The following is a 14,757-nucleotide window of genomic DNA, read 5'->3' as shown; positions in this document are numbered from 1 at the left end:
GCTTTTAAGAGTCAGTAGATAGCTTCGCCATTTCAGGACAACTAGAAGTGCTGTTTAATTTTTACTTAATACTTGAGTGCTATTGCAGTAGAATGATGTTTTAAGAGCTTGAAAGACAGTTAAAAATATACTTGGATAATTCTTCCATAAATAAGAACATGCTACTTTTGAATGCCACTTCAGTCTACCTTTACTTTAACACCACTGAAGCAGGAGCAGAAATCAAACCAGTTTATGCCAAGTCTCAGGTCAATACATTCACCACCTGGCTTCCAGTGCCCTGTTACAGTGTCGGATCCACCAAGAGAAGCTACAGATTTGTTCTTGCGCTCTTGTTTGCAGCTGTCATACCTGCATGGCAACAGGAAAGTCGTTTTGTGCTTCAGGAGGAAAGAAGACATCCACTGCTTTCTTTGGAAATGGCTGATTCCCAGTAGGTGGTGTGCCAACTTCAATGATATGCAACTGTGCAATAGATAAGATTCATCTGTTAGTTCTTGTACTTAGTTTATGTAACAATAGATTCAACAATGAAGAAACGGCAATTCTTTTGCTGCTGAGCCTTAATCCCAAGCCTATGCAAGGATAAACTAAGTCAGTCTTCCTAAGTGTTTTCAGCAGCTAAAGGTGTGGCATACTGTATTCATGTACCATAGATTAGGGAAACAGTTAAGCATGATTTTTAGTTACCCCTAGCTACTTCGAAGTTTAAGGATTCAGTTAGGTCACTTTATACACACTTTGTCAACTTGGTTAACATTCTACAGAGACAGTTCTGAAGATATTTCTCTGAATCTAGCTTTGGTTTTGCTTTGTTTTAGCTGTCACAAAGTAGCTCACAATTCCAGTGCTAGCATTAGACCACTTGTTAGCCTTGTAACATTAGTGTTTAATTTTTTTCATCCAATAATTTGGAAATAAGTTAAGCCTGATACTGGGGATCAACTTCAAAGAAAGATTACAACAGCTTTTCCCTTAAGCTTAGCCTGTGAAGCTGAGAGTCACATGTTTCAGGCAGCTAATTAAGCTGGTCATGACATGCCACCTCACTTCTTGACTCAAAACAGACTCCTGCTACATCAGGTAGTCCCGGCTGTGAAGCTCTGTATGCACCAGTTTTCATATACATTAGATATATAGCATTCAGACTGACACACAGTCCTTCACTTTTTTTCCTAAAGGCAACTTTGTGCATTAAACCACTTGTTTCCCTGGAAGGTAACCAGGGTAAGTCATTAAAGATTATAGCATATTTAGAACCAAGTCTTACCTTACCCCCAGCTTGCCCTCTTACTGCAAAACAGAAGAGAGTGGATTCTTCAGCATTTCCTTCCATCTTGAACTGCGCAAAGCTAGCTGCATGTCCCTCAATTGGTTGTGACACTTTTCTGTCTACAGAATATAGCTGCATTGCTCCCACAACACGATTTTGCTGGACAAGACAGAACAAGGAGTCAGGAATAACAGACGCTCGGCCAGTAACTTCATTTAAGTTAGTGTTGGTAAATATGTTGCCATATCAAGCTGAAGTACCATGCCGTGCTTTCTCTTATAAAGGCATCACTTAAGACTCTTAACCTTGTACTAGTGTTTATACCATTACTGTGAGATTTTCAGGTTACACTCAAGTTCATCGTTGGAAGATCAAGACAAGCATTTACATTCCCAACAATGTTTTAGGAAAGAAAACAAACATATCAGCCCTGCTCCTACAGAAGGAGGAAACAAGACAAGCTCTGGGCCTTCCACAGCAGGCCTCCCTAGTGGTAAAGTACCTGTGCAGATATGCCAGTTAGCAGTAACCATTTCTGCTTAGCATCAGTACGGTAGTTGATGATCTGGCAGCCAGCAAGACTAGAATGGCGATCAAACATTTTCACAGGCTGGGACTCCCCCTCCATACTCCAATGGTAGACTGCATTATCCGTTACAAGGGCAACAGTATTCAGAGAGATCCACTTCCAGAAGGTGACATCATCTGTCATTGTATGAGCCTTCATTTTGCTCTTCATTTCAATGTTAAATATTTGAAGCGTTTTCCCAGCTAGAAAACACAACATTGTTAGCCAGGTTGCAGTTTCTACTTGTTACTTCAAGTACCGGTTAAAAGTATGAGAGCCACGCTATGATATTGAACCCTCATAACTTCCTTTAAGAAAACACTGTTATATACTGGCAGTATCTTCAGGGATCAGCTATTACTTTTAACCAGACCACACTCCCAGGGCTAATTTTACCAATTTGTCACTACTGAGCAATCAAACAGATGTGGACAGGAGACGAGAGCTTCAGCTACATGAACAAGTTGTATGATACTTCACATACATCAAAACTAAGTTACAATAATGCTGAGTCTCTTGAAAGTTGTGAGGACGGCTATGCCAGTGTCATTAAAAACTATGTCCACATCTGTTTTAAGTATTAAAAAAGCACAACATGGAATAGTCAAGTTGGCAGAGGGCTTTTGTAATTCAGACTCATTAAACAAAACCCATAGGTTGCACTAATGCAATACACAGAGCTACTGGCTGCAAATCAGACTAACAGAAACTGCGCAAGGAAAGGAATCTAGTGACCAACACAAGCTCTAGAAGGTAAGAGGAAAAGTTCTCTGAATTCCACAGAATGGTGCATACATACATCCCAAACAGCCACCTGCAGTCATTTCTACCAGTTTTTACAATACGGTGGCATATAAGAAATTATCTCTTCCTGTTGAGAAGCTAAGGAAAGTTCTGACCAACTTCTATTAGTTTTAGGAGACAGCTATTTAAGCGCATGCTAGCGTAGCCCAAGAGGAATATTAAATCATGTGAAACTAGGTGCAGGTCAGAATATCTACTACAGTTACTAACTGTAACTCAGCTTGATAAAGTCACAGTGCCATTTGGGCAAGTGCCTTCACTCACCAAGGATTAGTTTAGTTAGAAGTCACCATTAGTTGAGCAATTGACATAAGATGCAGAGTCAGGAGTTTCTCCAGAGCTCGGAGAAGACTCTCTAATACAGTGTTATTCAGGCTACAGACTAGCAGTTTATTTCCACATCTGGTGCAGCTGGAGCTTTAGAGTCAAGGGAGATTACATTCAGGTGACATGGATCCTACACACTATGCAAGGCATATTAAGAGGCAAAATCTAGACTTAAGTCAAAAGGGTCAGTCCTGTTTATAAAAAGCTTAATATCAAGTTCACTTTGAGTCCCTGAGTGGATTAATTTGCTGAATCTTAAGGATTCCCTTGTTTGGAAGGGCATGGAAAACCTCTGAATTTTAGGCTTTCAGTTGCTTAACACCACTGTTCAGCCATGTACACCACAGATCTGAGCCATTTGATTCTGCTTTCTCTTTTCATAAGACAGGACAAGAACTAGTACAGTCAATTGAAATAACTCACCATCTGCACACGCAAGAAAGCATTAAAGTTGTGACAAAACAGGAGCACAGTATTAAAGTCAAATTTAAGTTAACACTGAATACATATACATCTTTCCATTAGCAATATATGCGTTTCTAGAGTGACGGTATTTGAGTTTCTTGGGCCTCTTGGGGCAAGAGATCCACATTTCTGGAGACTCCAGAGGAATGCTTGTTCTCTGTATCACCAGAGATACCAAGTTAGCTGACCTTGTGCTTTATTCACTACACAAGTCTTCTCTGCATAGTTTTACTTTTCTTATCACTGACAGAATAAATACGCACAGATTGGTGCACTGGCCTCTTCCAGCAAGGCCAGACTAAGGCCTTCAGGAACATTTCCCCTCCTCCTAAATCTTACTCTTCATCTCTGTAAAGAGAGCCTTAGTTAACAGATCTTATATGCTTAGGAGATTGGGTCTTGCTTCCCTCTAAGATGATTCCAGACTAGACTCGAGAATTTTCTTAAAGCCTGAACTTTCCTTCCAGCTCTCCCCACTCAGAAACTGTAAGCATTCTGACTGAAGCAAAAAACTCATCTTAATGATCAGCAAAGAACAGGAAGCCTCAACTGAAACTTAACTGTCCAGCCACCTTCAGAAGAACTGAAAATGCATTAAACTTGCATTCCCATTAAGCTGTGGAAAATTGGTAAGGGACCTTCCCACATAAGTTGCCTGAAACTTAAGTCAGTCATAAACTAGTCTCACAGAAAGCTCTCCATCCACTTCGAACATTTCTTTATCCATACCTTTTAATGCAATGACTTTACTGGCAGGGTTCATGATAGCACTGTCAGCTGAAATTGGTCTTCGAATAGGGTTGCTGGGGTCATTCATGTCAATGATCACCACTTGAGCCTGTTCTCCCACTTTCTCTCTTATGCAGATGAATTTGTCAGACTCCATCGTCAGAGTGCTGAACCCAATGTTTGCTGGGTTGATGCCCAGATTTTGGAGCTGGAAGAGAAAAAAGGGTTAGCATTAAGTTACCACCTCAGTATAGCCATGAACAGCTTTTGTGAAAGTCACAGGAGACACTAGGCTTTACACATCTTTTTGTAACAATACAACCATGCTACCCAAAAACGGCATGGCACACAAATTCTTGCCCGTCATCAATTAAGGCCAGCAGGTTTCCTGAAGAAGCCTGGCAGCATTCAAGTGCTTGGTACCCTGTCTTCGAGGTCCGTTTACAAATTACTGCTTTGAGAACTTAACTGTTGAACCCCTCATATGGTTTAAGGCACACTGAACTTGCCTGCTCCCAGCAGCTGTGCTAGAATTGCAGCTTCAGTACTCACTCTCACCAGCTTTGCTTCCAGAGCCCTTTCTTATTCCACTGAGGCTGGCAGCTATCACTATTTCAAGCTTAACATCCCATGTGAGGCGTCTGAGCTTTATCTTTATCCTCGTAGAGTTAAAAAAAGCTACCTGTCTAGCAATTAGCCTAGTCCTGTCTAGCAGCAAGGCTGTATACCAGCCAGGAGGCAGAACTAACACATATGAGACGGACACTAGTGAAATCAGAAGTGGCTCATCCACAGCCATGCTTGACACCGAAGATATCAAACCGCCTCCTTTTCTGCTGAGCCACAGTCTGCTTCTGTAAACCTTTAAATGCATACCTTGAATTTATGTTTCTAGTACAGCTTGCAATAAAACACAGTTTAGTTAATACCACTTCATTGTGTTTGCAACAGACTAGTGTATTAGGATGTCAGTAGTGAAACAAAGTTTATTCCATTTTTAACAATGGAAGTGCAGAACAGTTAGTTCACCTCACAGAGATAACCAGCTTGTGGGTCAATATACCTCAAAAACCTCAAGATCAATTTTCTACTGTTAGAGGAATTATCACTACTTCTAATACTTCAGATATTTTTCTTTCTGAGGGACTGTTTGAACATCAAGCCCAAGGTCTCCCAATAAGGGCTAGACCATCAAAGCCATTTTAGTATTATTGCATTAGTTTGAAGCAAACCACTAAGCTCTTATCAGCTGTGCTCTGCAGAGGCTCCAAGACGACCACGCCTCAGCCACTCTGTTCCTGCCTACTTGCAGCTTCTGATAAAGAGGGTGTTTTACTACACTTCCCCTTTGCCCCAGCTTTCAGACAGCACACGTGAGGAACAAGTAAAAATCAAGTTATGGTGCACCAAGTTAACAGAACAAGCTTCACAAAAGGCACTTCAATAGACGATCTGTATCATCCAGTGAATCAAGACAGCTAGACCTTGGTACAGTTTAAGTTAAGACTCAAAAAGCAAGTCAGTTTTAGTTCCTTGGGTCTGCTGAAGGAGAAAATTTCTAGATGATTCAGCCTTTGTACATGGTTCTCCAGTCACTCTGCATTTAAGTCCTTTGTCCTAAAGGACACCATTTCACTGAAGTTACCTTGCTCTTACAGGAGAGGTCTTCACCACTTGAAGCTCGTCAGTTGGGTTCAAACAAGATATCAATGCTGTACCAAAATGATGTTCAGACTCTTTGATGTTCAAGGGCGCATTTCACAATTAGTTGACAAAGTTAACACTGATCATTTAAGGTCTACCCAGCTTTTCTACTTTGAAAGATTTTAAGAGAGATAAGACTAGAAGCAGAACATATTTAAATGTAATTCTTCAAGCTAGGCATCAAGCTAGCTTAAGGCATTCTTCCAAGGTAGAAGATCTACACTTCCTGCAACTTAACACAGTGGACAGTTTCATCCAAAGACAGCTCCCCTTACATCCATCCACCTGACAACAAAGCCAGGACACTTTCACTTGAAAGACAAGTGGTTTTTTAGCTCTCCCAAGAGAAAACTGCCTCAGTGCTGCTATAGAAATCACACTCTACCTCCTTGACAGGTCAGAACTGTAACTCAGATTTAAGTCACTGTTTGAAGTCCAGCATCACAGAACCTGACCACATATTCTTTAGCAACATGGATTCACTTAGAAGATTTCAGATTTAAGTTCAATTCTCCCTTTCGCACCTTTATTTGGGTAGTGTTCTCTAGGCCTGAGACTCTGATATTTGTCCATCAGCTAGGCAGCGCTATGTGCAACCTGGTCACACTCCTGCAGGCAGAGAAGGTTTGAGGATGTAACAGTTTCATCCGGTAGAGCTGGAAAGATTTACTAGGATGTGGCATTTCCTTTTGCTTGGGCTGCAAGCTTAACAAGTACAAAATCATTTATCAAGCAATCAATTCCCTTGTAAATTTGGTAGAGGAGCATAGTTCCAGAGTGCCAAGTACTCTGCCTGGCAATAACTATACTCAAAGGGACTCTGTTGACAGAACAAAGCGAGGAAGCAGGTCCTAGCAGATGGCAGACCTCTTAGGGAGGTCTAGACTTAACCACTGAATCAAAGTTGCTTAGATAACACAAGACAGATTTGTCTTAATCATGATCAAACTGCCATCTGCTAGGTGTCATGTCTCAAGTATCCAACCCTAGTTAGTAGTGGAAGATGTGGTCCTTTTTAAACTTATTTCCAAAGGCTAGATATTTCTTCAAAAAGATTTAGATTGGCACTGGAGCTCTGAAGAAAGCTTGGAAAAGCTTTTCGCTGGAGGCGTGACCATTAGTGAGGTCTTTCAGTACACAAGCTCTTTCTGCTAAGATCTCATCTTTTAACTTCAACAGATCCAAGTGCATGAACCAAGTCTACTTCAAGCACTGAGACAGGAAGCTGACTCTAACTGTGACAATCTCTGCATTTGATTACACAAGAGCATCACCAGCCAAGAGTGGCACTTGCTTTCTCAGCTGGCAAAGCTAAAGGTAACTTTGCTTGGCTGCACTCAGACCTGATGCACAGAGCTCTTGAGAGTATGGATCGTTCCCTGTGCTATAGATTATTTCCTTCCCCAAACAGGCTAAAGTTCAGGTGAGTGAGGCAGGAGTGTTTATAAAGCTAAGCAAAGTAAACAAAGACTAAGATTACTATTAGGAAACATGACAGGAAGTGTATCTTTGGAGACTTATTATTAAAATTTCAATACTTTTCCACCTACAAACTCCTGAGTTTGCACTACAACTAAAAAAGTACAGGGGTTTACAGCAGATTTTCTACCCCTTCTCTTCTTACCACAGAGGAAAAACCACAAACATTTAATACTGCACTCATTTAGGTCCACTACCTTTGACCAATTCATGAACAAGTTTAAAAGACTGTGGGGAAAAAAAAGGAATTGTAAGATACTCCTACATTATACTACAAAAAACCCACTTCCTTGGCTTTGAAGCAGATATGAAAGCAGAACTAGCTAGCTGCACTTGGGCAACCAATCTACAGTTCAAGTTATTTTACACCAACATTTGTCGGAAAGTTCAGTCACAGCAGTCTCCTGAAAGCATGTTGAGAAGAAAGTGTTCTGTGAAGTAGAGCAGAACTATGAAACAGGTTGCCAGAGACAGCAGCAACTCTTGTTGCAGTAGAGATGTTGCCTTGAAGGACTCTAACCCAGGTTAGAAGGTTGATACTTCAGTCAATTGCAGGCTGTACTGAACCATCAAATTCTATGACTACATTTATCTGAACAGCATTGAGAGATGAATAATTATAATATGGTAAGTGAAAGTCTGATTAGTGAAGTTATTTTTTTCCACAGGAAGATAATTCAAGTACCTTCTTGGTAACTTATCCAGAGAAGCTGTCATACTACATGCATGTTTGACATCAAACTGAATGGTAAAACTGCTGACAAGAGTCCCTTTGTTGACCCCTTCCTGGAACATTTGCTTTCTTGTGACAGTTTGCTTAGCTGTCAAATAATTTCTCCTTGCCTACAAGGAAGGGCACAGAACTGCTGAGTACACATTTCACCTCGACTCTCACATAACAGGATATAACCACTGTTCTCGTAGCCACAAGTAGCTGCTCAGTCTCTGCCCAGAGACTCCTTATCTACACACAGCTAGAAGTCACATAGCTGGGAAATGCCAGTCAACAGAAATATTCCCAGTCTTTTGAGAAGCACAGAGCTCCTTGACATGCACCGAGTCACATCAGCTCTATTGCAAGGCTATGCTTTACTGGGCTTTGATTGAACAAGGTAGACACCAGGCTACGTTTCAGCCACTCAGCTCCATACATGAAAATTAGCAAAGCAAATTTCAGTTGCACAAAAGATTTATATCCATGCTGATCTGTTAGAGTTACTGACTGCAGTTCTGTAACAGAGGAGTCCCACAGCCAGCCAACAGCTCCAAAGTACTTCACCTTTACCAGCCCACAGCAAGAGTTACAGTTTGTGACAGTCTAGGAAGTTATGTTTTCAACAGATAAGAGACCTCTATAATATTCAAGAGTTCTTCTATTTCTATATCCTTCCTATTTTCTGCCTCACCCTCAGTAGGCTGAGGTAGCCATCTGGTCCTCAGCAGCCGCAGACACTCCGGGTGACTATTTCAGTTACAAGCCTCAGCTGAGGCCATACCTGCTGAAACTGGAGTTCAGAACCACTGGTGCCATCACTTATCTTTGGTGAAGTCACCGCAGTCTCAGCACGAAGTGCTAATGAGTAGTGCCACCAAGACAAGCAGGCCTGTTGACTTCAGTACCTGCTGCGAGGGACACGCCAAGAGGAATAGCTTATAAACTGCTTAACTAATTGTTCCTATCCAATTAGTTAACACACACACACACACTCTCCTCAAGACACTTCAAAACTTCACAGTATTCTTTGTTACATATTCTCCCTCTGTAAGAATACTCCAAGCCGACTGGTTTTAGGAATTCAGATCCATTAAGAAGCAGAGGTCAAGAACCCCACCAAAACAGTGTTAGGCACAGCAGTCCTGTCTTTAATTCCTGACTTAAAATACCAACAAAAGACTTAACTGCTTCAAACTAATGCTGTTATAGCAGAGATTTAGTGGTTCAGGATATATTAAACTGTCTCACTGCCAGCATAATACGTGGAAGCATTTTGTTGTTTATCATTGTCAGAGTGAGGCAGTAAATTTATAAATTTATTTTATGATGCCTTGGCTCTCCAGTTTTATTCAGTTAGCTTTTCAGCATAGCTAGCTATGATTTGAGAGCCATCCGAGTACCACCACACTAGAACAGCATAGCCACCATTCAGGTTTGCTCCATCAATGGCAAATAGATACAAGAATCCTTTTCCCAGTTTAAAAAGGGTAGCATCAAGCACACAGCATGAGCTGACGGTTTTCTCTACTGTTTAGACAAGCTCTACAGAATAATTTTTTTTAAAATACATTTACATTCAGAAGAGTATTTATTAGTGCCTTAAGTCACACCAGTACAACAGTGTGCCTGGTGCAAGTTCGATTTTTATATATCTAAGGGTAGTGTGGCTAAATGAAACGGCAATCACAGTTCATCACCAGCTAACTTGTCTGGTTCCTTCTCACTCATTAGGAACTTGTAATTAAGAAAAGCTCCATGCACCTACCACAATAAGCAGTTGTGTTTTATTTTCACCCTCAAATACACAGAGGCACCAACTTAGGGAATCACTAAAACCTGGATATATGAGCAGCCAGATTTGCAATCATTCAGCATACTGAACTCTGATCTCCCACTACATGCCTATTGGACTGTTTCCTCATGGCTACTTTAAAAAGAAATAAAATCGCAGCACTATAGAGTTTTATAACATGAGTCTGGTAGTTTTGATAGCACAGGAATGAAGTTTCTTTCCTTGGAAACTCCCAAGGAAAAAGTTTCTCCACCACGTGTTGTTGATGTTCTTTTGTGGCAAGGCAGGTATCTACAATAGACAGCACACAGATAACATCCTGCATATTTGCAGCTACTGAGATTTCAGAACTATGTAGTGGGACTCAGACAAACAAGACCTGAAGCCTGACTACACATTTTGTTTTTAGACTTCACTTTGTAAATATCCAGAAAGCTTACTTAGCCCTAGCAAGCTAACCACTTGCCACGTCTTACTGGCCCAGACTAGATCTTTAGCTCAAAGTATGGGTACAAAGCATGCTGTACTGTGTTCCTGAGAGACAAGACATTTAGGAGCACAACAGTGCAGGGCTTCTGGAGCCTTGAACTCTTCATTCTCATATCACCCAGCCAAGATGTTGACAGCAACAGATAATGCCAGTGTGCCTCAAGTAGCACAATACGGAGTGCAACTGAGCTAAAGCTCAAACTCAGGACAAGCTTTGCGCAGACAATTACTTGACCATTTCCTGACCTGCAGTAGTGGATCCATGAAGAACTAGTATCATACTACACATAGTACTGATTGCTAGTCTTTTACGTTAATTAAAAGCAACTTCCAATAACAGCCTCACAAGAACTTTCCCATTTATATTCATCACCTGCCTTTTTATGAATAAGGCTCCAGTTGGGTACCTTGTCTGTTGTTAAGCATCGACTGCAAACTTGCAAGTGTTGCACAACACCTGTACAACAAGTTTCCCAGACAGCGTAGGTCAGGAACAATTCAAGAAATTGTATTACTGAGTCCGTGAGGATCTGCTATGAACAGACTGGAATTTGCTAAAGCAGCTCTGGACAGCAAAAATGCAGCTATATCAATGTTTCTGCTCTTAAAGTTTATGCTGACAGCAAGTCAGAAGTTTCAGCATGAAAACAGTATCCCCGAGAATTCAAGTTCCTCTGAATTTTTTCAATGAAATAAAATGAGGAAGTTCAGTGTTATGGACAAGAGCCATGTGCACGTAGGCTGAGAAGGCTGGACACCCAGTCTTACGAAAGACCAGCTCATATATGCAATTCTAAAAGATACTGGCTAAGTCTGTGCTCTACATTAAACACGAACAGGGGAAAAAATACAAATAAATAGATAAATTAATCTTTAGTCAGAACAATCACGTTCCACAAAGTGCTGGCCTGAAACCTATCAGCACTTGTGGAGCGAAGCAGATGAGTTTCCTTATGTAATAGTACTCATGTCATTAAGAAACCTGGCAGCGGGTCACATGCGAGGTTTCTATCTTAAATAATGCATCATAGATGCATTTCTACAATACTTCATTAAGAGTTGGGCTACCCAGAGAGATGAGTTTCACCTGAGTATACAGCACCTTCCCAATACCCAGTTTTAGGCGATGTCACTACCAGGCATCTCTGGTCAACTCATGAGATTCTCCCGTCAGCACTGCTCACTAAAGAACAGTCCAGGGCTACACCTAAGCTATGAATTCTGGCCTGGTTTTAAACTAATATTGAAGTAAAATTACCCAAATCCATCACTATGTTAGTGCCCACTGCAATTCCAGTTAACTAAGCACAAAGCACATACAGACACTGACATCACAGGGAAGCAGGGCTACAGACAGGTTGCTAGAAGCCAAAAAACTCTGCCTAGGTATGTCAATGTAACTTTTATTACACAAATTTGCCTCAAAAGGCTTCAGCAGTGAAGCCAAGCTTAATACATCAGAGCTACAGCAACTCCGGACAAGAAGCATGGCTCATAGTACTTCGCCCCACAGAGCTGTCAGATAGGAAGTACACATTGCACAACTAACTGTATTGCCCCTTCCAGACCCCTCCCTGTACTCCAGCTTCGCCGAGACACGTTAAAGGTGCACGCATATTTGAGAAGGTAAACTTGCATTCCTGCAGCAGAGCTATTTCAGAATTTGTTACTAGTGCCTTTAGAAGGCCACGTTAAAGAAACTAAAGGCCATCACCTGGAAATAATCTATTAGCGTGCCATTATGGTTTAATAATACCCAAACTTAGAATTTGTCGGAGGTCAGCAGACACCAGGCAGAAAGTGTAGACCTGGCACTTCTGTGCCTGCACTGTCACAGCTGTACTGCAGGGAAGCCCGCAGCAGCTTCCACATTTCCCTGCAACATGCGGATTTTCTTCACAGAAGATGACATTACAAGTCAGAACATCAACGAAATTATTTGCTGTGTCCTTACAACTATAAGTAGTCTTAGTCTCATTAAAAAAAATTAAAAAATTAATCAATACACGGAGACAATTTGGCCTCCTCGTTAGTTTGCCCCCCGGCCCCCTCCCTCGCAGACTCCGTGCTGAAGCGGGGTTTCCCACTCGCGCTGCCCCGGAGCAGACGGACTCTCCCGGGGAGCGGAGGAGCCACCCGCACTCTCCCCTCCCGCCGCACCGCCCAGCAGGTGCCACCGTGGGCACGGCGCCAGCCTCGCCTACACCACCGGCACGGAATACGCTCCACCGCCCAGAGCGGGGAAGGCGAGGTGCGGACCGGGCAAGGGTAGGATGCCCGGCACCCGGGCCCGCACCTCGGCCCCTCGCCGCCTCCCCGGGACACGGAAGAGGCCTGCGGCGCCCCAGCCCTTCCCCTCACGTCCGGGCCCGCACGGAGGCAGCAGCGGGCGCGCTGGAAGGTGCCCTTCGGGGCGGCACGGCGGGCAGTCGACGGCGGGAAGGCGCTGCCCGAGCCCAGACACCGGTAAGGCCTGCGAGAGAACGGCCACTCCGCCGCCGGAGGGGCCTGGGCCGCCCCACGGCCCTCAGGGAGGGACCGCGGACAGGCCTAGGGCCTCTCGCCCAGGCACCGTTCCCGGGCGGCTTCTCGGTCTCAGGGAGCGGCCCGCCCGCTCGCCCCAGCACCCGCTCCCCCCAGCCCGGCCTTCCCCAGCCCCTCCGCGCCCACCTGGAGGTGCTCCTGGAAACGAATCGGCAGGATCTGGGCCATGGCGGCGGCAGCGGGCTGGGGCTCCAGTCCGAGGCCGGACTGGAGTCACACCTCAGCGGGGTCCGGGCGGCGCGGGGAAGCGGGACCGCAATGGCGGAGCGGGCCAGCGAGCGGGGAGAGCCGCGGCGATCCGGAAGCTGCCCCCGCCGGCGGAAGGATACCGCCGCGGAAGGAATAGGCCTGCCCTCACCTGCCGGGACCGGCCTTAACTGCGCCGGCCGGGCGGAAGGATCCCAGCGAGCGGGGTGATTCACACGCCGCGGAACCAATGGAAGCGGCGGAGGGATCCGCCACCGGAAGGGACTATTTCGGGACTCATCACTCCTCCCTCCACGGCCTTTTTTTTTTGCCACATCATGCGACCGAGGTGCGGCTGCGTCACTTCCGTTCCGCGCTCGTCGCCCCGGCGAGTCACGTGAAGGGGGCAGAGCGGCCGGGCAAGGTGACTCGCCCGGTGCTGGGGGGGGGGGGGGGGCAGTTGCCATGGAGACGGGCGGGGACAGGCCCGGCCAGAGCCCTTGGCAGCAGCACCACGGCCAGTGAGGGCCCTGGGGCTTCCCCGGTCAGCACGAATCCCCCCCCGAACCAGGTGCTCCCGGGGCCGCGGGTGAGGGACCTGCCCGGTCTCCTTGTCAGGGAAGGGCTACGAGCTGGCACCGACCTTCTTCCTCCACGGGCTGTGGATGAACAGCACCGGGGGCTGCAGCAGGCCTCTTCCCGTGTAAGGCTGGTAATGAGCGCAGTCACTTAATGAACCTGCATTTTCCTTCCGTTCATGAACTGACACGGTAACTCCGGCCCAGAGGAACAGGTAACGCTGAACTCGTTACTTGGCGACAGCAGCACATGGGGCATTCCACCTGCTTTACCAAGAGGCTGCGTGTGTTGTAACGCACGGGCGCACCAGCAGACCTAACCACCACTGTTCTTAGAGCTTTCCTTATTTTGCAATCTGATGGTTATTTCCTCATACCAATTTCGCTTCGTATTCAATTCACAATTTCAAAATCTGAGTAGCCGTGGAACATGAGGGAAAACAAAGTCCCTTCTTGCTACTTAAAATAAAATAGCATTAGGATCTGCCAAGAGATATATAAAGTGGGCATTTTAGCTGTGTGGTGCAAGTGGTATTTGACTTGCAAGTGGCTATGACATTGCAAACAGAATATAAATGAAAGTAAACAGCAATAATTTGTGCACTTTTGCAAAGTTCAGACTATGGGTTTAGTCAAGAAAAAGCACCGGCTTCTCAAAAGCAGAGTCTGAGCATCAGTGTGAAAGAACAAAACCCTTTTCCATATGAATGCAGGATAAAGGGCCCAACGAAAGAGGAATTGTTAACATGCTGCTTCTTACAATTGATCACAACCAGTAATTGTTCGATTCGCACATTCCCTTAGGAACATGCTCTGCATGCACAGAAAAGGGGCAGTTTGGGACCCTGCGACTGAAACGCGCACAGCAGCTGCAGGCATCACCGCTCGCTTCTGCTATTGCCACTGACAACAATGGCAGCATTGCTCGAGTTCACCCTCTTGCAGCCTCGTAAGGTGGCACCCAGCCCTATGGGGACACCGGCAGAGAACATTGGAGCCGCTCCAGCTCTCCCAGACATGAATCACACCTTCTTCCCTAGGTTTGGCAAGTACGCAGACCAGCCTCCGCTTTTTCACTTTAATGTACAACCACAGAAAGAGGGA

General features: G+C 44.6%; 1 protein-coding gene across 2 annotated transcripts in view; it reads right to left on the bottom strand.

Moving 5' to 3' along the window:
* Nucleotides 1–13,417, bottom strand: part of CLTC (clathrin heavy chain) — a 33,697-nt gene extending 20,280 nt beyond the window's left edge. Inside the window, exons 1-5 of one of the 2 annotated variants that reach the window (XM_054847995.1) lie at nucleotides 13,016–13,417; nucleotides 4,167–4,374; nucleotides 1,776–2,044; nucleotides 1,271–1,432; nucleotides 352–465 (exon numbers count right to left, since the gene is read on the bottom strand). In XM_054847995.1, coding sequence (XP_054703970.1) covers nucleotides 352–465; nucleotides 1,271–1,432; nucleotides 1,776–2,044; nucleotides 4,167–4,374; nucleotides 13,016–13,057 — 795 coding nt within the window. In that variant the 5' untranslated portion in view covers nucleotides 13,058–13,417. The remainder of the gene's footprint in view (nucleotides 1–351; nucleotides 466–1,270; nucleotides 1,433–1,775; nucleotides 2,045–4,166; nucleotides 4,375–13,015) is intronic. The other variant, XM_054847996.1, reaches the window with a different exon arrangement.
* Between the last annotated feature and the right edge of the window lie 1,340 nt (nucleotides 13,418–14,757).

Source organism: Grus americana, chromosome 19 (assembly GCF_028858705.1).
Source record: "Grus americana isolate bGruAme1 chromosome 19, bGruAme1.mat, whole genome shotgun sequence".
In the NCBI taxonomy this organism is placed as follows: Eukaryota; Metazoa; Chordata; class Aves; order Gruiformes; family Gruidae; genus Grus; species Grus americana.
The sequence above is the reverse complement of the archived record's forward strand: the minus strand, read 5'-3'. Positions and strand labels throughout refer to the sequence as shown.